Raw genomic sequence first — 22,508 nt, forward strand, 5'->3', positions numbered from 1 at the left:
TGCAACAAAATGATGTGGTACTGAGAGCCCCTGTTCAGTATTCCATACAATCATGTCTTCTTCTGGGGTATTCCATTCCCCTGCCCACCTAGTTTTCAGAATTCCACCCCCCTCCCACCCAAAAAGACACTCAGCGTTCTGTTGTGATTTGAGTATGCTCTCTCCTCGAATGAACTGGAGGTGTTTGTAGAGGGGGGTGTCCTGTTAGGCGCCCCCCCCAAAATATTTTCTGTATTTCTGTAAATCTTGGAGTTTCCCCAAATATTCTCTTTTGCCTAGTTAGCCACTTGGGGGCCCAGGGCAGGGCACACATGAGATGGGGCAGGGCGTGCCAGAATTCCAGTGCCCAGGCCCCGTTCCACTCTGGTGCTCTGCAGACCCGTGTTGCATTTTCAAGCAACATGGAACCTGCTGGGAGTCCACCTACCGCCTTCCCCTTGGCTGTAGTGCCTGAAGGTGCCTGAGCCACCACATCACTCCCAGGAGAGACACATGGCTCAGGTGGAGTAAGTACTGCCCCCCACCCCCCAGATTCTGGTGGTACTCACCAGCTTTATTTACTATCAGAAGAAATGCTAGGGAAATGCTCTCCCCTCGCTAACACTGGTGTGTATCTTTCCTTTTAAAGCCTTAAACGGCCTCGACCCAGTATACCTGAAGGAGTGTCTCCACCCCCATCGTTCTGCCCAGACACTGAGGTCCAGCACCGAGGGCCTTCTGGTGGTTCCCTCATTGCAAGAAGCAAAGCTACAGGGAACCAGGCAGAGGGCCTTCTTGGTAGTGGCACCCATCCTGTGGAACGCCCTCCCACCAGATGTCAAAAAGAAAAACAACTACCAGACTTTTAGAAGACATCTGAAGGCAGCCCTGTTCAGGGAAGCTTTTAATGTTTAACAGACTATTGTATTTTAATATTCTGTTGGAAGCCACCCAGAGTGGCTGGGGAAACCCAGCCAGATGGGCGAGGTATAACTAATAAATTATTATTATTATTCCTGATATTTGTAAAAACCCATGGTTTGTTGGTAAAACCCAACAGGTTAAACCCCCCCCCCCAACAACCACCATAAAGCATTTATACAATATTCTGCTCTTGCCAATGGATTTGGGCTAAGGTAAAGATAGAGCACATGCTGGCTTTGATCATTATGTTGATAACCCTCAAGAATTAATAAGCAAAGCCTCAAACTTTGATGCAGAAGTTTAACACTGATTTTACCAGTGTCTCTTATGGGCAATAAGACCTTTTATATAAAGTATGAGACCACTTCCCCCAGCAGTATTGAGGAGGATACAACTGTCCTATCTTGAAATTTATATACCAACCATACACTACTGGAGTTTTGCACAGTTCTCTTTTATTTAATTCAGAAGAAAATAAACTTTACTAGAAAACAAGTGGGTGGAATTCAAAGTAGTGTCAAGGTGATCGCTCCCATCATTGCAAGCATTTCTGCTTCTCCCTCCCCTCCCCTGCCCCACACACTGTTATTGGGGTTCTCCTCACCACTCAGTGCCAATTTGGGGAGGGGGGGAACTGAGAGAAGCCCTTTTGCATTAGCAGATGTCCTTGCACTGGCTGCTGCTAGTTCTGCTATTCCAATTGCAGATTTGCCTTCCTCGTTATTCCATTTTGTGTCTTTTCCTTTTCAAGTAGTTATCTACTTGCCAGTCGAAGTGTTGGAGAGAAAGTTGCTTTGGGATGTTGAGCGGAGATAAATCATATTCCTGAAGGAGACCTTGGGGAGCCTGTTTATCGACAGGCTGGAATGTTACATCTGCTGGAGAGGCGAACGGGTCATGTGTATCAATCTGAGCAGCATGTGATGTTGAGGGTACATGGTTCTCCAAGGCCAGATTCCCCATACATTCACTGCCTACAGAGGAACAAAGCATTCTTTCTGCATCCCTTTCAAACCAGGACAATGTATTTGTGTGTTTCAATGTCACAGTTGCCTGGCATTTTTGACACTGATTGACACTACTGCCCTTCAGCTGAAGTTTGGAAGATGTCGTAGATTCAGACGTTATTGCTCTCTGGCTCTCAAGATTTTCTTGTTTTGCCGTTATGTCTTTTTGCTCCTCCTCAACACAGTCAGAGCAAAGCAGAGATTTCTCCATGGGCTCTGGGCTGCTTTGCTGGGAAACCTCTGCATCACAGCCATTTTCACTCTCACTGCTACATATTTCTGGGGGGTCAAAGCAAACCCCTTTGGGTACATGGTGAGAGATACTCAGTTTCAGCTGTTTGGAGGGCCTTTCCCACTTACTGATTCCTTGCTGCATGAATATTTTCACTGATTCGGGGACTTTGGACTCCAGTGGTGTGCAGTTTTTAGCTGTCAAGTATTGTTGGAAATACACCTGACATTCTTCTTTCTTTACCACCGGGATTATAGAGCAGGGCTTTAGCCAAGCTACAAATTCCAGCAACTCTTGGAAAGATGAGTGGTCTGAGTAGGGAACAATGTGGATGTCAGGGTGCTGGAACTTCAGCGGCCGGCTGGTAGGGAGAACAGCTATGGTCGGATGGCTCTGGTTCCAGCAATTCATATTTGCTTGGCGGATTTCTGAAAAATCCACAGCATGAATCCTACCCATTCCTTCCTCAGAGGTGAACACATCCTCCATCTCCAGCAGTTTCATAAGTTCCAGTTTCTGGGGACTTACCACAATCCAGGTGCCAAATTCCTTGGCCAGTTCCACCAACAGCGACTCTTTTCCTAAACTATAAGTACCTAGAAGAGGACAAAGAACTGTAAGCATTTCAAAGGCCAGACGGCATGAGGCACAGTGAAGTTTATTCAGCAGCTAATAGTACCTTAATCTCAGGGCTTCTGATACAGCAGCAGCTTAGCTGTTACTCTGGAGTTCAAGGCTGTGTATACACTATATCTTTAAAGCACATTCTGAACACAATATTTTCCTCAGGAATTCTAGGCACTATTGTTTACCTCTCAGAGAATAATCATTCCTAGCAACCCTTAAACTACAGTGCCCATAATTCTTTGGGAATGTATGTGGATGCGAATGGGATCTGTTCCGGAGTGCTGTTCGCATCCCGAGCAGAACGCAACCTAGGTCCACGTGTGCCGCGATTTGCCGCTTCTGCGCATGACGTCATTTTGAGAGTCTGCGCATGTGGCGAAACCCAGAAGCAACACATTCCGTTACTTCCAGGTCGCCGCGGAGCACAACCTGAAAATGCTCAACCTGAAGCGACTTTAACCCGAGGTATGACTGTATAGTGTGTACATTTTCCAAGTAATTCTAGCCTGTCCCCAAGTGAGTGCCTGCCCCAGTGGTTAATGATCCTTGCGCTACTAAACTCAGCTATGAATTTATCATCCAGATTTTATGGATTCACATCCTTCAGAGTAATTCATTGTACAGTATCTATTTTCACATATGAATTTGGGGAAAATGTGCTTGTAAACTTCATTTGAAAAAGGTAAGATTTCTTTAATTCCCTAAGATTAAGGATTCCCAAACTGTGGCCCAAGGACCACCAGCAGTCCACAAATCCAGGTAGTCTGTGGTTATGTCTGTAAAAATGAAAAATCTTTACTTGGTTCATAAAGACCCTCAGCAAATTTCAAGTGGTCTGTGGGGGAGAAAGTTTGGGAACCGCTCCATGAGGTCTATACTTGTGTTCCTTTCTGAACAGCCATTGAAAATTCCAGTGTGTTAGCCACCCTGTTCTTCTATTTTCTATTCAGTAGTTTTGAAACCGTGCCTTAACCAACATAGGGATGGTGAACCTGTTCCTGGACTCCAGCTCCCATCAGCCCCAGCTAGCATGGCCAAAGATCAGGGATGCGAATTATAGTTAAGCAACACCTGGAAGGCCTTGAGTTCCTCACCCAGTTTAAGAAACGTCTTCCAAACCTATTAGGACTGCTTACCAATCTTAACCTGGTGATGGGGGTGGGCTCTGATCACCTCTTTGATCTGTTCAGTGGCCTTTTGCCGGGATGGTATGACAATATCGGGGTGGCAGTTGGTATTGTCCAGGTAGAGGCTGCTGATAAGCTTTGAGTTCTTCAGAGCTGGTTCCTGTTGCAGGCTGGGAGTGTAGCGGAAATCACCTGGTGAGACACGGATGTTACATACCCGTCAGGGGAAAGCCACTTGAAGGGTTAAAATGGAAATTACGGTTAAAGTTCCAAAGGACTAAGCTAAGGACAAAGCCAGCTTCTTTGGTTACTGTGGAAGACATTGCTGCAGCAGAGTTTATTATTAACTGTTTCTATACAAATTTCAAGTCTAAAATTATTGCTTTGTTCCCCCTTGTGAAACAACCAGAGTGGAAACCCAACCAGATAGGTGGGGTATAAAAAAGAAAATAATAGTAATTATTATTAACCATGTGTGGCTAGTAGGCCTGGGCAATATATCAATATAGAGGAGGAGCAGGCAGAGCCAGAGCAGCAGCTGGCTGACACGTTGTCACTAGAAAGCATTCCAGACCCACCATCTCCCAGAACCTGGTGGTCCTTAAAAGTAGGAGAGCAAAGAGCTCAAAGACAGAGGGCACTTAGCAACACCTGTAGAGGTGGTGATGATGATGAATGATGAAGTGGGAGAGAAGGGGGTGGTGGAGATTCACTCAGAACAACCCCATTATCCACAAGGCTGGGTTCTATAGACTTTCTCTGTAAAGTTTGAAATAAAAAAAGGGCTGTAAGAAACTTTCTCCCTCATCTGCCTCTGAGCTGCGACTTGCCACAAACCACTGTTGTAAATCTATACTGTCTTGCTCTTCCTCTTCCCTGGAAGGGTCAGGATGGGAGGCTGTCTCCACCACTCCTCCTCTTCTGTCCAGCCCCCGACTTCTCAATAGACTAACATGGCTACCGGTCCCAGGATATGGAAGGCACATGAGACCAGCAACTTGCTGAAACTAAGGTCTGCTTGCTACCTAGCTGGAAACCATGTTTTTGTTCCATGTTCTATCTATCTCTGTATGTATTTCATATCTATATAAGCATGTAATTTTAAAAATAATATCTGGAAATAGGCAAGGTGTTTGTGCTGAGAAACATATTAAAGAGGTAGCAAAAAGCACAAAGGAAAATGTTAGATGTCTCTCATCAACATACCTGTGTAAAGGATGACACCAAAGTAACCTTCAAAAAGGAACATGACAGATCCAGGACAGTGGTTAGCATCTATCAGGGTCACAGTCATAGTCTCTCTCTTTATCTCATCTAAGGCCAGGACATGGCTGTCTCCAACTTCCAGAGGGTAGATCCATTTTTCAGGCACCTAAAAACAGAATGAAGGCATGGCAGAGTCAACTGTAGGCATCCCCTAAGTTAAAGTGGTGGAAGATCGCACACGTGTGTGTAAAGATCTACCTTCAGTCTAAGATGCAGAATTCGACCAGTAACCGGAGAACAATAAATAGGTCGGTTCCACGTGCTGGAAAGCCCCACTGTATGGTCACTGTGCATGTGAGAAAGAAAGAACAAACGAGCCCTCCCAGCTTTTCTGATATTCCAAAAATCCACCGCAATGGGTGTGCCTGCGATGAGAGTTCCGTTCATCAGTCCAGCTCCTGTTAAAAGAAAGGCGGAAATTCTGAATACCAAAAACAAACAAACAACCACCTCAGAAAAGTCAAGGGTGGATGGGGGCATCAATAAAACTACTAATGGCCATAGAATTGGATCAACAAGAAATAAAATCTGAGATACATGTTTTAACAGGAATATAAAGATTCACAAATAAAGAGATAAAAGGAGAGACAGGGGTTGGAATAGTGGTGCTTGCAACCTGATCCTTAAATGTATTCAGAAGTTCTACTAAATTTTAGCAGCTGGTAATTACTTAATTTTCTAAATTCTGGGAAAGTGAAGGCGTAGTTTTATCACTGTCTTCTTCAAGGCCTCTCTCACAAGTAGGCATTCATCAACTGCCACATCCAGGTGTGCTCCCTCTGCTAGTTTTTATCAGCCACGAGGGGCAAAAGGGCAAGGGGCCAAGTGGTTGCTCGGAACAAACCAAGCATCTTGTTCACATCCTCAAGCGTTACCAACTAAAACTCATCCAACACAACAGGATGCAAATGAGTCACAAACAGCTACCTTTGGTAGCTACCACATCCTTCAGGCCAGACTGTGAGAATGAGAAAGGTTGGGGAGAGGACTGACAAATAAGATTATAAGAATATGAGCTCCATAGGATAGAACTTTGATACAAACTAGTATGACGGCCTAACAATTTGGATTGAGAAGCAACAGCAGGTAAGATGAGGAAGCAGGATAGTTGCAAGGGGGACTCTAAAATTACAGGAAGGAACTGTACCGGAGTGATGGTACAAAGGACACCTACTACCCTTTGGAACTCCCTGCCTATGGATACCAGGCAGGCACCTTCACTGTACTCTTTTCGGCGCCTGTTAAAAACATTTCTATTTATACAAGCCTACCTGGCTGCTAAGAAAGTTTTAATCTTTTTTTAGTCTCTTGTAACTTTCCCAAAGTTTTAAATTATTGTTAAATTTATTGTTTTATCTTTGTAAACGGCTTTGAGGGTTTTGGTTTTTTACAATCAAGCAATGCATACATTTTTATAAAATAATACACGTTTCGCATCTGGTCCCAGAAACGCTTGCCCACTTCGCCTCGGAGCTCTCGCGGTCCTGTCTCCAACCCCGAAAACCAAAAATTGTAGCGAGGAGTAAAGGGAGCTTACCAGTGGCGTAGCGTGGGTTGTCAGCACCCGGGGCAAGGCAAGTAATTTGTGCCCCCTAACCCGTGGATTTGCGCCCCCTAACCCCCCAGATGTTGCGGCCGGCTTCCCCTGCACCCCCCACGCTACGCCACTGGAGCTTACTGTGCTATTTTGTAGGCCTTCGGCATAGAGAGCAGGGAAAGGGAACGGGCGTCTCCCTCCCGTTGCTAAAATGCTTTGCAGTCAGCGGGTTGAATCGGAGCGCCGGTACTGGAGAGCTGCTTTCATTTTTGCTTGCAGGGAAGATCGCCAGGCTCCCCGCCGTTCGGATCGCCCTCTGCACCGTCGGATTTTCCCGCCGAAGAAATCAAGACAACTCTCCCGCTCCCAAGGCGCCAAGGTATTCGTAGAAACACAGCGCTTTCTGCGAAACGGAAACAGGACTGCGCCACATTCTGGTGGAGACCGGCTTGCTAGGAAGCAAACGCCCCGTGTCCTACAGTTTGGGGACGCGCGCAGGAGTAGATGCGCGTTTATTACCGAGCAGCCGTTTGTTCAGCTACTCGGTGCGTAAAAGAAATCTGGCTGGGAATTCCGCTGGCTGGAGGCGAACTCCCTTGGTTATTTTGGGGGACGGATCCCCTCTGGGAGGGCAAGGAGGGAGCAGCTGCCTGTAAGGAACAATGGAGAAATTGCAGAGTTTTAGTATAGCTGTGGCTTTACTATCCTTGATGGTAACAACAACAAGGGAATATGCTTCTTTCTTGAAGCGCTAGTTTCCACCCGCCTAACGCGCCCAGAGTTTAGGCATCACTGTGCCGTTCCGCTCCCATTTATTTCCTAAAGCCTAGACCAACACAGGTAGGCATTTCACAAGGGAGAAGTCTTGCTTCTTCTTCGCCTTGAGGGCACTTCCAACACAGGAGCCTTTTTCAAAGCGTGAGAAGCCAGGAAGCCAGTGTGGTTTAAAGTGCAAGCGAGCTTTCCTCCGCTCGGCTTCGCGCTCGTTCCCGACGACGCTTTAACCCGGCGCTCATGGAGGCCGAAACCCGGAAGGAGTCGGGCGAGAACCAGGAAGACGCCGGCCCCTTTTGTTGGTCGGTGAGAAACTGAGCGGCCGAGGGCGGGCGAGACTCGCGCCAAGGTACGTGGGGAAATCGACCGACGACCCTGGCCGGAGCCGATGTCCCGACTCCCGCCCCACCTGGCGGCTGCTTCCTTCTCTCCGGCAAAGCCCAGGGCCTTGCAAGTTGACTGCTGCGCTGGAACTGCTAGGCTTCCGAGCGCGGGGAAGGGCGCTAGCCCAAGGCACACTTTACGCACAGAAAGGGTCCCAGGTCGAACCCCTGAAATTCCTGGGTAGAGCTGGGACAAATCCTCTCCTGAAAGCCTGGGGAGCCGCTGCAAATTATTGGGCGATAGAACTTGTTTTGGCTGTATGGCATCTGCGGTACTTCTGAGTGACAGTTGCAGGAGAACATTGTTTTGTTTCTTTATTATTGCATACTGCATTTACACCCCAGCTTTCCTCCAAGGAGCTCAAGGCAGCATACGCATTCTCCATTTTTTATTACATTTATATATCACCCTCCATCCGAAAATCTCGGGGAGGTTCACAAGATAAAACTGCAGGGTAAAAGCACAAATAAAAAGAACAAAACCAGAACATTAACTCCCCCCAAAACACATTTAATCTTTGCATCCCTGCAAGGTAGGTTAGGCTGAGAGAGCGTGACTGGCCCAAGGTCACCCAGTGAGCTTCCTGGATGAGTAGGGACTTGAACCTGGATCTGCCCAGTTCTAGTTTAGCACTCCCAAATGGCTCACGATTACTCTAACCTGTCTTACTTCTAAGACTGATTCCCAGAATGTGGAAGGATATTTCATGGACTAGAACCTAGGAGGCCAGGGTTAAAAACCACTCAGTAAAGCTCCCTGTGTGACTTTGTCTTGTTGAGAACATAAGAGACTTCCTTCTACTGAGGCAGACAATTGGTCCACCTTTCTCAGTAAGTATCATCTACATACTGAGTGGCAGCAGCTCTCCAGAGTTTCAGAGTTATCTACCAGGAGATGTTGGAGATCGAATCTGGCACCATTTGCATGTGCTCTATCATTAAGCCAGAGCCCTTCCCAATAATAGGAGAGAGCTGTTATCCTTATCTTCTGCCACTGTGACAAACAGGTTTCTGTACCAAGTTAGGCCCCTTGTTTGACCTGGCAGGGTTCTTTCTCTGTTCTTACTACAGATTTCTCCACAGTCTTTTCTCCCTAGGTGTTTAGGAGTCCATCAGAGATGCCATACTTAGGCTCAGAGGATACAGTGAAGGAGCTGAAGAGAGCACTGTCTAACCCTCATGTGCAAACTGACCGTCTCCGCTACAGGAATGTTATCCAGCGAGTGATCAGGTCTGTGGCCTGGACTGCTACTTGGGCATTGTAGTTGGGGCTCCCAAAATGCTGGGTCCTTTTAGTTGCTCAGATGTGTATGAACTGAGGATCTTGTGACCCTAGTAAGGCTGTTGTTGTTGTTGTTGTTGCCTTATTGGTTAGTAGGCTCATGCTGACATACAATAAAGCCAATTAAAACAACTAAATGCAGACTACTAATTAAACGGAAATGGAAATGAAAGAATTGGTAGTATTAAGCAGTATTTTAGATTATTCAAAAAAAAAATTGAATTATTCAAATAAATAAAAAATGCAGCTCCAACACAGAATTTAATCTCACCCATTGCTTGGAAATGAAACAGAAACCTGATCAGAGGGTGAAGACCTTGTACAAGGTAGCACAACTGCCTTTTTCTGTTTGTCTTCTAGTTCCCTATTCTTATCACTCTGTCATGGACTAAGTTATCTTGTCCATGCTCTAAAAAACAAATAAAAATTCTGCACGTATGTGCCTCAAAGTTCATGTGAAATATCACTGAACACAGTGATGATGATGATTTATTTATTGAATTTATATACCGCACTATACTCAGAGAATAAAATCTAAATATAAAACCACAAAATACATAATCAGAATAAAAACAACAACCCAATAACCCCACATTTTAAAAGGGCATAGGATGTCAATCAAATCAACCAAAGGCCTGGTTAAAAAGTAATGTTTTTGCCTGGCACCTAAAGGTGTATAATAAAGGCGGCAGGCGAACTTCCCTGGGGAAAGCATTCCACAAATGGGGAGCCACTGCAGAGAAGGCCTGTTCTCGTGTTGCCACTCTCCTGACCTCTCAAGGAGGAGGCACATGAAGAAGGGCCTCAGAAGATTACTCAGGATCTGGGTAGGCTCATATGGGAAGAGGTGGTCCTTGAGGTATTGCTGTTCTGAGCTGTTTAAGGCTTTATACGTCAAAACCAGCAGTTTGAATTGGCCCCGGAAACTAATTGGTAGGCAGTGCAGTTGGACCAGGATTGGTGTAATATGCTCAAACTGTCTTGCTCCCGTGAGCAACCTGGCCACTGAATTCTGCACTAGCTGAAGTTTACGAACTTTCAGAGGCAGCCCTACATATAACGCATTGCAGTAATCTAACCTTGAGGTTACTATACATTATATTTGCATATACTTCTTATTTTGCATAATTCTACTTCTCCTCTTCTTAAAAAGAGACTGAGATATGCACAGCCCTGAAACTCACCCCAACTACTGGAGATTCTGTTTGGGTCCCTTTCTGGCTTTTAAGATTTCATTATACCCTTTCAAACAGCATATTGCCAATTTCTTCAATTTGCAGAAACTGTCCTTTAATGGACGCAGCCCTAGGCTGCAATCCTAATCACATTTACCTGGGAGTAAACTGCATTGAATTCAGTAGGATTTATTTTTTAATAGATATGCTTAGGATTGCACTGTTAGTTTGGTTTTGTGATGCAGAGATCGAGACATGGATTGCAAATTGATTTATCGCATTAGGCCAAATGCAGGTAAACCTTTTCTCTCCTGGAATTTTGCCTGCTAAACTTGCTGCTCTCTTGTGATTAAGAACTGGTTACAGTTTATATATTGTCTGATGCCATTCTTGTTATATCTTATTGTCTCTTGCCATTATTGTTATATCTTAGGAGTTTAAAGTAGGCTGATACTTTATGTAAACCACTTAGAAACTCTAACAATTAAGTGGTATACAAATGCTTTAACTGATAAGAAATACATAGATGCTGTGCTTAAATACTTTATCTCTTATTTGCAGGCATATGACCCAAGGTGTAGATGTGTCCAGTGTGTTTATGGAGATGGTCAAAGCTAGTGCCACAGTCGATATTGTTCAGAAAAAGCTAGTGTACTTGTATATGTGCACATATGCTCCTCTGAAGCCTGATCTGGCTCTTTTAGCTATCAACACCCTTTGCAAAGACTGCTCAGACCCCAACCCCATGGTTAGGGGCCTCGCCTTGCGAAGCATGTGCAGTTTCAGGTAACAAAGTGGAGTGGTGCTGCTTGTTTTGGCCTTATGGGGAATAGAACTTGTGTCATTCAGGAGTGGGAAATCTATTTCAACCCAAGGACCACATTCCTTCTGTGAACAGGGGCGCCGACTTATAAAAAATATTGGGGGGGCCCATACTGACTTATAAAAAATATTGAGGGGGCCCAAGACCTCCAAACCGCTGCTGCTGGGGGAACGAAAGGGGCGAGCCCCGGGCTGCCCCGACCTTAAGTGAACCTGTGAGGGCCCGCCCTTTGCGGCAGCCGATTGGCTGCCGCCGTGGGCGGTGAATATTAATGATGTATCATTTTTGTGCTTCATGCTGTGGCCACAGACATGTGATCTGATGTTGAATTTGGGGTGACCCAATGCAAAAATCCTGAGAATCCCTGTGGATCCATGCTTTGTAACCACGTTTTTGCACCATTGCAGCCCCAGGCAACAGTGGGTGTGTGATTTTTGGGGGGCAGGCTGTAGCCATGGACATGCTATGTCCTCTGATGGTGAATTTGGGGTGACCCAATGCAAAGATCCTGAGGATCCCTGTGGATCCATGTTTTGTAACCACGTTTTTGCACCATTGCAGCCCCAGGCAACAGTGGGTGCGTGATTTTGGGGGGGCAGGCTGTAGCCATGGACATGCTATGTGATCTGATGGTGAATTTGGGGTGCCCCAATGCAAAGATCCTGAGGATCCATGTGGAACCATGCTTTTTAACCACATTTTTGCACCATTGCAGCCCCAGGCAACAGTGGGTGCGTGATTTTGGGGGGGCAGGCTGTAGCCATGGATATGCTATGTGATCTGTTGGTGAATTTGGGGTGACCCAATGCAAAGATCCTGAGGATCCATGTGGATCCATGCTTTTAAACCACATTTTAAGTGGGGAGGGAAGGAAAAACACAGAACGGACAAGGAGCACGAGAGGGGTGTGCAGAGAAGCAGCTGGCTAAGAATGCAGGGGAGGGGTATAACGGCAAGGAGGAAAGGAAGGCAAAAGTTTTCCCTCACCTACCCACCCAAGCCAGCCAGCTCGCACGCTCTCTCTCTCTCTCTCTCTCTCTCCCCCTCCTGCCTGCTTGCCTGGAGGGGAGGGGCTTTCCCTGTTCTTTGTTCCGTTTGAGCAAACACAGCAAGGAAACAGAGGAGGGTGGGCAGTAAGACCCTGAGGCAGAATGCAGGAAAGCAGCCGCTTCCTCTTTTTGAGGGAAAAATACGGTAATAATTTTTTTAAATTATTGGGGGGGCAGAGCCCCCCCAAACGAATTTTTGAGGGGGCTCGGGCCCCCTCAGGCCCCATGGAGTCGGCGCCTATGTCTGTGAAACTTTCCTGGGGCCACATGCCCCAGACCAGAAGCAAAAGTAGGCCGAGCAATGATTATTAATTTTACCTCTGTACATAGCTTAGTTTCAACACACACATCCCACTTCCCTATATCCAGACAAGCAAGAAGTCTTGTCTGTGTTCAAGGGCACATTCCAGCCAGGCAGAAACACTTGAGCATGGTGCAAAGTAGGGCTGCTGAAGGGTGTGGCTGGGGAGATTCCTTAGGTCCAGATACAGAGGCCTGTGGGCCTGGGCTTCCCCATCCCTGTGGCTTAATGACAAGACCAGTCTTAAGTTTATGAGCATAAATATGGTCCTCTCACTAGTTCTGGGGTGCAGATCCAATGCTTGATGAATGGAAAGGAGGTACATTCCCACACTGCGCTTTGTGTCATCACGAGGGAGGGGTTCTGCTGCCAAAGTTCACTGCTCTGTTTGCCAGGGATTAGATGCCACCTTAATTACAAGGTTTTGTTGGGCTGGTCTAGCTAAATCAGCTTTGTGGAATTGTACCGCCAGCTGCATCTTATTAAGCAACAAGGGGCTTCAGGATTATAAATGCTTACTATGCAATAAAGTGTGGAAAGAAAAGGAATTAACATGCGAAGTAGTACTTTGGGGTGACTTCCCCCCATCTGACTGAAGCCATTTTAAAGTGGTTTGTGCATAGAACAGAAGTCCATCTCCTTTTTTTAAAATGAAATCTTTTTTATTCACTACACATTTAAATTAAAACATTAGGCATAATCATCAACATTTAGGATTCCCCAAATCCTTAAGACTCCACCCTTCCATGGTTTCCATTTTCAATCTTTTTCAACTGCGTCATATATTTTCCTCTATTTTTCTTAAACTAATCCATTTTTACCTTAGTTTTTAGTACATTACAAGTGTTACCCAAATCCTGCCAAAGTTTTTAGCTGTCAGAAGTCCATTTCCTTGTCTTAGCTAACTATTGGAAGCCTGTCGCAAAGCACCAGTGTCTGTTAATGTAATGAATGGCAGGTTGCAGAGTAACATAAAATACACAAACAAGGATTTAGGAGGAGTTGGAACATGATGGCCCTTTAATATTCCTAGGATGCCCAGCATACAGGAGTATATCCAACAGCCAATCCTGAATGGTTTGCGAGACAAAGCCTCCTATGTAAGGAGAGTCGCTGTCCTCGGATGTGCTAAGATGCAGAAACTGCAAGGGGACTGCGAAGTGGGTAAATATGCATGCTTATTTTTCAGTCTATTTAATTTTCCCCAGACTCACACAAGAATAAAAACGGGAGCATGTCATTTTGGTGCTGTAATGCAGAGACCGCAGCATGACTGCTGTGGCATAGTTTCACTGCACCCAAAGCCCTTGGAGGCAAGATACCACTTTAAGAATGTATTTGCCCTGCTGGTTGGAACTCTCCCTATCACCAGTCACTTGGCAGCAGTACTTTGCAAGAAGCTGGCATGCTATTGAGAGGGTCGAGTTATTTTGTTACATGTGCATGCACATAACACCACCGCTGCTTGCAAGAGGCACTCTCCTAGGCAGATGATTATTGCATTAGAGTTGGGGAAATTCTCTAACTTCCATGCTTGTTACAGATGGCGCACTAGTTAATGAGCTATATAGTTTGCTTCGTGACCAGGATCCTATTGTAGTGGTGAATTGTTTGAGGGCGCTAGAGGAGATCCTGGCACACGAAGGAGGAGTTGTCATCAACAAACCCATTGCCCACCATCTTCTCAACAGGTAAGTTCTTCCCCCAAACAGTTTGTGAAGTCCATTGTGCTTTGCTTGTAGATTCACAGAAGTCAACTGCCCAGCAATAGGTGATGCTGATATGTCACTCAGCTATTGCCCTTTTCTTGCTGTGTGAAGTTGCGGAAATGTTTATGAATTGTGTTGTTGCTGTGCATTTGTGCTAGTGTATGTTGTGTGTGAAGTAAGCCACCTTGTGGATCATTTAAAAAAGGGCATATGTATTTTACATAAGGGAAATGGGTGGTTAAGGGAAATGGATGGTTACCTTGCAAATTCTGATTCTGCTGAATAATACTTGGTTGGCAATCCAGTTTGGGAAATATCAGGTACAGCATTGAGAACTTGCTTGTTGTGGGTCTTGCTAGGAATGAATGATTGGATATTAGCTGAGGGGGGGGGCATTATTTTGAACCTACATTTGAATCTTGGGAGGGAGTTTGAGATGCCGTTTATAATCTGATGCTAGTAATGTAATGATAAAATAATTTTAGAATTTTCCTATGAAGGTTTTCTTCAAGCATGTGAGTCATTACTTGCTTAGGCCCTGCCCCACAGTTTCCTGCACTTAAATGTGTTGTGCAAGTATATGGGTGTGAAACTAACAAGTATCAGTATTGAAGGCTACTAAATCACTCTTACCTTTTTCTTAGTTCATCTCATGAGGGCATATAGGTATGGAATCTTAGTCTTCCATCCAATAATTTTGCCTTCTGAAAACCCAAATCTTAATATTTTGGGTTAATTATGTTATTTCTGTTAAATATTTGTGAGGTATTTTGGGGTTTTTTTATATTGCAAGAGAGTTCCCTGCAGTGGAGAAGGGGTTCTATGAATGGATTCCTTCTCCCGCTCACTCTGCTAGGCAAGACCAATCAGAGTTGAACATGTGGATGACTGAGCAGAAGAGCCAGCCTTGCCTTCAGTTCCTTCCTACTCAGTTCCCCCTGTTTTTTATTAGCAGCAGTTATTTTGGTATCCACCAAACTCTTCAACCTATTTTACCCTCTCTCCTTTTCAGTTCCCTTTAGGGAAGGAAGAGTAGTTGTCACACCTGCTACAGAAAATGTCTTGTTCTAATTAAAACATAACAAGTAGATAAGTTGAGACTCCTATTTTTGCACACCTAAATTGTAAAGTAATGTGGAAGTGCAGAATTAGTTTTCCAGCAGGTCTCTCAGACTCTGCCTTACAAGTGGTGGGTAAAGATGCAAGTCTAGGAAAGAAATGGCCGGAAGATTGTGGAAGCCAAGCGAAGGTATTGCAATTAGCAATTCCAGTAGCCAGTGTACTGATTTGGGTTTCTTCTCTTGGTAGGATGCCTGACCTAGACCAGTGGGGACAGAGTGAAGTGCTGACTTTCCTCTTGCGCTACAGTCCCCGCTCTGAAGAAGAGCTCTTTGACATCCTTAACTTGCTGGATGGATATCTCAAGAGTAGCAGCTCCAGTGTGGTGATGGCTGCCACGAAACTTTTCTTAGTGCTGGCCAGAGACTTTCCGCACGTGCAGGAAGATGTGCTGGTGAGAGTGAAGGGCCCGCTCCTGTCTGCTTGCACCTCTGAGAGTCGGGAACTCTGTTTCACTGCCTTGTGTCATGTGCGCCAGATCTTAGACAGCCTTCCCGGCCATTTCAGTAGCCACTACAAGAAGTTCTTCTGCTCATATTCAGAACCGCATTATATCAAGTGCCAGAAAATGGAGGTTTTGTGCAAGCTGGTAAACGATGAAAATGTGCCACAGATACTGGAGGAACTAAGAGATTACTGCACTGACGTGTCAGCAGAGCTTGCACAAGGGGCAATCTTTGCCATCGGTAAGTGAGCTAGCAGGATTCCTCCATGCATATAAATATTCTCTAAGACTGGGTGACAGAAGGACATATGCTTTATTTGCCAACGCCTTAGAAACTGAGAAAAAGATTAAGACCCTCAGAATAGAAATAAGTGAAACAATCTGTTCCATAGTAGTTTCATGGTTGAAGTCTTGAAGCCATGTAGTCCAAAATAACTTGCTGAGGTTTACCAGTGATTTCAGCAATGCTGCTGAAAAGACAAACATTTATTGCTTCTCTTGATAAAGTTCATCTGAGATTCTTCTGATAATACGTGGAAATGAATTCTCAACAGTATACAGGATAACATTACTCATGTTCAATGAGAACGGAACAGCACAGCCCTGTGCATGTCTACTCAGAAGCTAGTCAGTGTTCAGTGGAGCTAGTCTGAGGACTGCAGCTTTATTTAACTGTTTAGTTCTGATCTAAGTAGTTGGGAATTTGAGGGATTAGACACAACATTCAAGTCAAGGCTCATCTTGTTGGAATTTGCCCCATTGCTAACAGCAGCATTTCTCTGGCCTGTAGGGGATGTGTTATTCTTCTGAATTTTTAAAATTCTTGGCAAGAACCCAATTTAGTGGTATCAGCTTCCTCTTCCTAAGTATTTATGCCCAGAAATTCTTTGCTGAGTTTTCTGCATTTCAGTTTTATTCAATCTTCTCCCTTTCTTGCTTTTCTGTTTATGGCCAGGCTAATCGGTCCCTTCTTGGCTGCAATAGAAACCCTGCCCAGGGAGCAACCCAACTTAACGGTGGTGGGCCACCAACATCCACAGTTCTGCCACTCACGCCTGGAAAAGGGGTGGGGTAGGCAAACAATTTTATTTACCTGGTGCAGCGATCAGGCCTGACTTGGGCTTGATGATGCCATTGTGTGAGAGAAGCAGGGCCAGCTGAGATAGAGTGGATCCTGCACCCGCTCATTCTGCACTGGCCCCAGAGATTAGCAGACCTGGTTAGAGGGACACCTCTGCCAATCAAACCGTCTCGCCCACATGTCCAGTGCGGTGTAGTGGTTAAGAGTGGTAGTCTCGTAATCTGGGGAACCGGATTCAATTCCCAGCTCCTCCACATGCAGCTGCTGGGTGACCTTGGGCCAGTCACACTTCTTTGAAGTCTCTCAGCCCCACTCACCTCACAGAGTGTTTGTTGTGGGGGAGGAAGGGAAAGGAGAATGTTAGCCGCTTTGAGACTCCTTAAAGGGAGTGAAAGGTGGGATATCAAATCCAAACTCTTCTCTTCTTCTTCCAGCATTTTGTTGAGTTACAAAAGTGATGGTAGTACTGTTGATGCATTTCAGGCAGGGAGCTAGAGCTTCATTCAGTGCTAGTCTATACATCACTGGCGGAGGTACTAATGGTACTAGTTTGGGCTACTGAGTCTGAATAGTCAGCTACTTTGCTTGGGCACAGCAGTGTTCCAGGGACACTTCCCATCTTTCTGGCTGAGTGCTCAAGCACCAAACTGGAAAAAAAAGGACAGCTTGGGTTTGAGAAAACTAAATAATTGTGACTGAAGAAATAAAACTGCTTCTTGTTCCATCTCAACTCTCATAGAGGGAATACGTTACAGTGGTGTTACTTGGATAAAAGCTTGAGTTGAAGCTGCCTAACCAAAGCTTGGGTTGTTTTGTGGACTTAACAGGCAACATTGCAAGGACCTACACAGAGCAGTGTGTGAGGATCCTAACAGAACTCCTTGAGCTGAAGCAGGAGCATATAACTTCAGGTAACTATCTCCACCCTTCTGATTGAGATTTGGTTTCCGCCTTACCATTTGGTGGTGTACAGAACACAACTGTGCTATCTCCATTGCAGTTTCCATCACTGTACCATTCCTTCCTTGTGCCTCTTTCACGTGATCACTCTTTGCTTCCTTTTCTTCAAATTATCACGTGCTTACAGATGCTGGATAGATTAGACTTCAGCCCACATTGACCTGCTTGTAAACTGGAAAACAGTGTTTGCTGTATCTGGGTTGTGTGAAGAATTGTTTGCTTGAAACAAATACCCCAAACCATGCAGATGAAACATGAAAGTGTTCATAAAGCTGGAGCAGAATGCTATGGCCAGGATAATTTCCATATATCAGTGTTGTAGTTTTGTAAAGATTATGTTTTTCTGGCTAAAATGTTTGTAAAAGTTAAAAATTGTGTGTGTGTGTGTGTGTGTGTACACACACACACACACACACAATCAGTCTCCACAAGACTGATGATGCTAAGGCTTGGTTTCTTGCTGTCAAATGGGCTTTGCCAACTCAAGGAACTTAGGCTCCCGTTACATGTTAAAGAGATCAACAACTATGACTTTCTGTAGACACCTGAAGGCAGTCCTGTAACAGGAAGTTTTTTATGTGTTTTTATGTTCTGATGGAAGCTGCCCAGAGTGGCTGGGGCAACCCAGTCACAAGTGGGGTACAAGTAATAAATTGTTGTTGTTATCTTAGTGTGTATTAATCTTGCTTGCTATGGTTTTGTGTTTAACTGTTTTATTCTGGCTTTTAATGCCGTCTGTTTTTTAAGTATTGAAATTGTTACTATTGCGAACTGCCTTGGAGGCCTCTGTTTGGGCCAAAAGCTCATATAAATTGTTCTCATAAATATTTTTCTCCCCACATTGTAGCTGTAGTTCAGGTGTTCCGGGACCTGGTGTGGTTGTGTCCGCAGTGTATAGAGAATGTGTCCCAGGCTTTGGGTGGCTGCGAGGAGACCATCCAGGACAGTGAGGTAAGGGGAATGTCTTTTTGTGTCTGGCAGAGAATGGTACTGATGGAATGACTCAGTTGAGGGCCTGTTAGAGTCTTACATGAGCCACGAGAGTTGTGAAATACAACTTGGAATCTAGAATTGTCCATGAAAACCCCTTAAGATTATGCTATTGGGAAATCCAGGTTCTAATTTCAAAACATTCTGGGATCGTATCAGCCTGCCCTCTGTCTTGTAGGAGGTCTGCACTATCTCTTCCTTGTTAGGTGAAGTGCAAATATGTGGTCTATTTGCAAAAAACAACAACTATGGCACTTCAACTTGTATTGTGCTCCAGAAATGTAAGCTGAGCTGCACCTGTCTTTTACAGGAATATTTCTATGTAACCCCTCTGCTTTTCCAATTCAGTCAAGGTAGGGCTCCTGATCAAACCATTCTAGAGTTATGCATTGATCTGAAAGCAAAGGGCCAAAAAGGGTATCCTTCCACCTTTTGTTAAAGTGAGAAAGCAGGGAAGAAAATATTTAGCATTTGGCTAACTCAGAAGCAGTTGGCACAGCTAGGTGTGCAGGAGCAGGCAGGCAAGACAAACACTTGATTCAGTAGTGTGTAAACTTAAACTGGGTGAAGGGGTAACCATAGGACAGAGTTGCATTTTGCAACGTGGATACACTTTCAGAATCTTCAAATCAAAAGGGCTGCAGTATATGGGATTTGAATTACCGGGTGAGGCAGTGTCTGAACCCACTTCACTCTGCAGAGATCTGCTCAACCCACCATTCTCTGTGACGGTCTGTGAGCATTTATGCCACTAGCTCTTGGTGGTATAAGTAAGGGGTTCTAAGTGAGATAGTGTGGCCCTGTTTGTGAAGTATTCTGGTTTTTTCTCAGGGCAAGCAAGCACTGATCTGGCTGCTGGGGGTACATGGAGAGAGAGTCCCCAATGCCCCCTATATTTTGGAGGATTTTGTAGAGAATGTGAAATCAGAGACCTTCTCGGTTGTGAAGCTGGAACTGCTAACAGCTTTGGTGCGGCTCTTCATAGGACGTCCAGCTGAGTGTCAGGACATGTTGGGTCGATTGCTCTATTACTGCATAGGTAAGTACAAGCCTTCCAAGATGTCTGCTGTATTAAGAAATAGGCCAATGCATCTCTCATGAGGATGCGATGTATTGAGAATTGTCTGACAAACTCTGCAGTTCTGTACGTTGAATCATTTCTTTCCTTGCTTCCCTTACTGCCAGTATCATATACCCAGAGGTGGTAAGGGGAATCACACACTGTATAGAGGCAGAGGTCTATGCAGCTCTTTAGCATGGAATCGCTAGGGGCTGTGATGAATAAAAAGTCTGTGTCGTGGTGCACAATAAAAATAAAACAGCGCATCTTTATTTCATCCAGAGGAGGAGAGAGACATGGCAGTTCGGGATCGTGCGCTCTTCTACTATCGTCTTTTGCAAGCTGGCATGGAGGAAGCGAAAGGGATCCTTTGCAGCCCTACATCTGATCACTCTCTGAGGTTCTTGGAAGGGCAAGCTGAAGGCTCTGTGAATGCGTGGGCCTCTGACTTTAACTCACTGGTGCCTATATATGGCAAAGAGCAATGGGCAGCCATGACAGCCAGCTGGGTTACTGGCCTTCCCCATGCAGATTCTCCCTCTGAAGATCCCACAACGGTGGATGAAGGTAATGGATTCACTTGCCCGTTCCTCTGGGCTTTACACACTCTGTTTTCCTGAATGAAAACCAGACCCTCTGTTGAATGATGCTGCTTTAAGCATCTGACACTGTTTGCTTGATGCTGTTCTTTTGCCCTGCTCAGTATGGGCTGTGAAGTGTCTTACAGTTCTGATGTTCATGCTGGGATGTAAAGTGATCTGTGTTGCCTAACTCTGGCTTTTGTTTCCTCTTTTTTTTCAGAGCCCCTGATACCAGAAAAGGAAGAGGAGGTTCCTTCTGTCGACACCAGTTCGAGCAGCCTGATTCTCAGACCAAGCATGTGCATGACTGCCGAGCAGTTTGAGAGGACATGGCTAAACCTGGGTTTGGGCTGCCAGCAAGCTGTTCCCTGGCAGGAGACCGTGCAGCCAGACACTGTACAGGCTGCACTTCAGGTTGTCCATATCCAGACTATTGCTATGAGCAAGGCTGGTTCCCCGCTGTGGAAGGCCTACCTTGTTGCCCAGGATGATACAGGCTGCCTTTTCCTGACTGAGCTGCTACTTGAAGTGGGGGCTGCAGAGATGCAAATGTTGGTGAAGCAGAGTGAAAACAAGCCAGAGGCACTGCAGGCCTTCATTGCAGTCTTGAAGACTGTGTTGGGAACAGTGGCGGGATTGACATCCTGATTCTTTCAGACCACTGATACGGGTCACGAATAGGATGAGACTTAAGTCTGTTTGCATATGGCATTCTTCAAATTATGCTGCAGCTCTTATGAACTGTTTGTACAGGAGAGGAATGCTTCCTCGCAGGCTGAGCAAGATCCAGATGCTCAGTCCCACTCCCTTATCTTGGAATATTTTGGTGGGAGCTGCCACTTGGCTTGACACCAGAGAGGAACAAACAAGAGGGTGGGGAATGCTGCTTGAAGAATGCTGGTTTTATGTTACTTTGGTTCTCGTAGTGGATTTGAGTGATTTTTATTTTGAGAATCTTTTGTAAGCTGCCTTTCAGAGTGGATTGGGCCTACTTTGGATAGTTTAAAGGGGTCAGCACATTCCCAGCAATGGGTTTGATGCATCAATCATCTTTAAAGTGCTGAAGGATCCTCTTTTAAGACTACCTTTTCTCCTCATTCCCCCACCAGTCTCTACTCCCCTGAACTCTATTCACCCATTAATGTTGCAGAGCCACATGTTTCCCCAAAGGATTCAGAATTGATAGAAGGGGATGAGGAATATTTAATCAGAATGAAACGTGTACAGAAATGGTGCACTATGATAGGTGCGTGGTCACAGCCCTATGGTATCGATTGTAGAACCTTCCGCAAAGGTTATGCACATTTTTTAGCAGAAAGAATTGGTGGAACCGTTTAAATGGGAAGCTTGAGTGGGAAAGAAATGGAAGGGGGAGGGGGAATCTTCAGACCAAATTTGAGGTACACACACTTTTGCACAAAAGTACAGCGGTCTAAATAGGAACATGTATCTCTGGGACGGATTATCTATTCTAAGATACGTATAGCCACTCTTGCAGTTTTACCTGCAAACTTCATGGCTATGATTTGAGCACAGTTTACACATGCCTATTAAAAAACATAAAAAGAAAAGACTAACCCACAAATGACTCTGGATAAAGCATTAAAATCTGATAATACAATACAACATTACTGACTACATGGTCGGGGGGTGGGGTGGGGTGTTAAAACCTGGCCGTAGGTAATGCCAGGAAATACTGAACAACAAAAGTAATAAATGACTGATGAAAAATCTTTTCAGACATGGTGGTAAAATTTATTTGGGATCTTGAAAGCCTCCTCAGACTGTGTAATCATATACGTACCTAGGAGTAAGCCCTGTTGAACTCATTGAGGCTTACAACAGTGTAGACATGTATAGGATTGCATTGTTGTGACACAGAACAAATAGTACTAAACAGAGTTCTGCATTTGTATTTGCACTCCAAACTTTACTCACTATAGATGGAAATTGATATATAAAATGAAACATAAATATATTGTTTAGTGCACAGTGGTACCTCAGGTTACATACACTTCAGGTTAAATACACTTCAGGTTACAGACTCCGCTAACCCAGAAATAGTGCTTCAGGTTAA

The 22,508-nt window shown here is 45.0% G+C and overlaps 2 protein-coding genes across 4 annotated transcripts; one reads left to right on the plus strand and one right to left on the minus strand.

The window, feature by feature from the left end:
* Positions 1-1,358: 1,358 nt before the first annotated feature.
* Positions 1,359-6,976, minus strand: DCLRE1B (DNA cross-link repair 1B). Its single transcript, XM_081915257.1, has 5 exons — positions 6,841-6,976; positions 5,361-5,560; positions 5,103-5,268; positions 3,906-4,088; positions 1,359-2,738 (listed from the first exon to the last, which is right to left on the minus strand). Exons 2-5 carry the CDS (start codon positions 5,547-5,549, stop codon positions 1,624-1,626), a joined length of 1,653 nt encoding a protein of 550 aa, XP_081771383.1. The 5' UTR covers positions 5,550-5,560; positions 6,841-6,976; the 3' UTR covers positions 1,359-1,623.
* On the plus strand, positions 6,953-22,419 carry AP4B1 (adaptor related protein complex 4 subunit beta 1). 3 transcript variants are annotated; one of them, XM_081915256.1, is made up of 11 exons: positions 6,953-7,078; positions 8,940-9,087; positions 10,875-11,099; positions 13,520-13,650; positions 14,030-14,177; positions 15,504-16,000; positions 17,668-17,751; positions 18,648-18,751; positions 19,622-19,829; positions 20,133-20,417; positions 20,652-22,419. In XM_081915256.1, the coding sequence occupies exons 2-11, from the start codon at positions 8,975-8,977 to the stop codon at positions 21,077-21,079; spliced, it is 2,223 nt and encodes a 740-aa protein (XP_081771382.1). In that variant the 5' UTR covers positions 6,953-7,078; positions 8,940-8,974; the 3' UTR covers positions 21,080-22,419. The 3 variants fall into 3 exon arrangements, with proteins under 3 accessions (XP_081771382.1, XP_081771380.1, XP_081771381.1); XM_081915254.1 differs by lacking the exon at positions 6,953-7,078 and adding an exon at positions 7,089-7,822; XM_081915255.1 differs by lacking the exon at positions 6,953-7,078 and adding an exon at positions 7,089-7,244.
* The last annotated feature ends 89 nt before the right edge of the window (positions 22,420-22,508 follow it).

The sequence above is a fragment of the Podarcis melisellensis genome (genome assembly GCF_964234715.1).
Source record: "Podarcis melisellensis genome assembly, chromosome: 6".
Lineage (NCBI taxonomy): Eukaryota > Metazoa > Chordata > Lepidosauria > Squamata > Lacertidae > Podarcis > Podarcis melisellensis.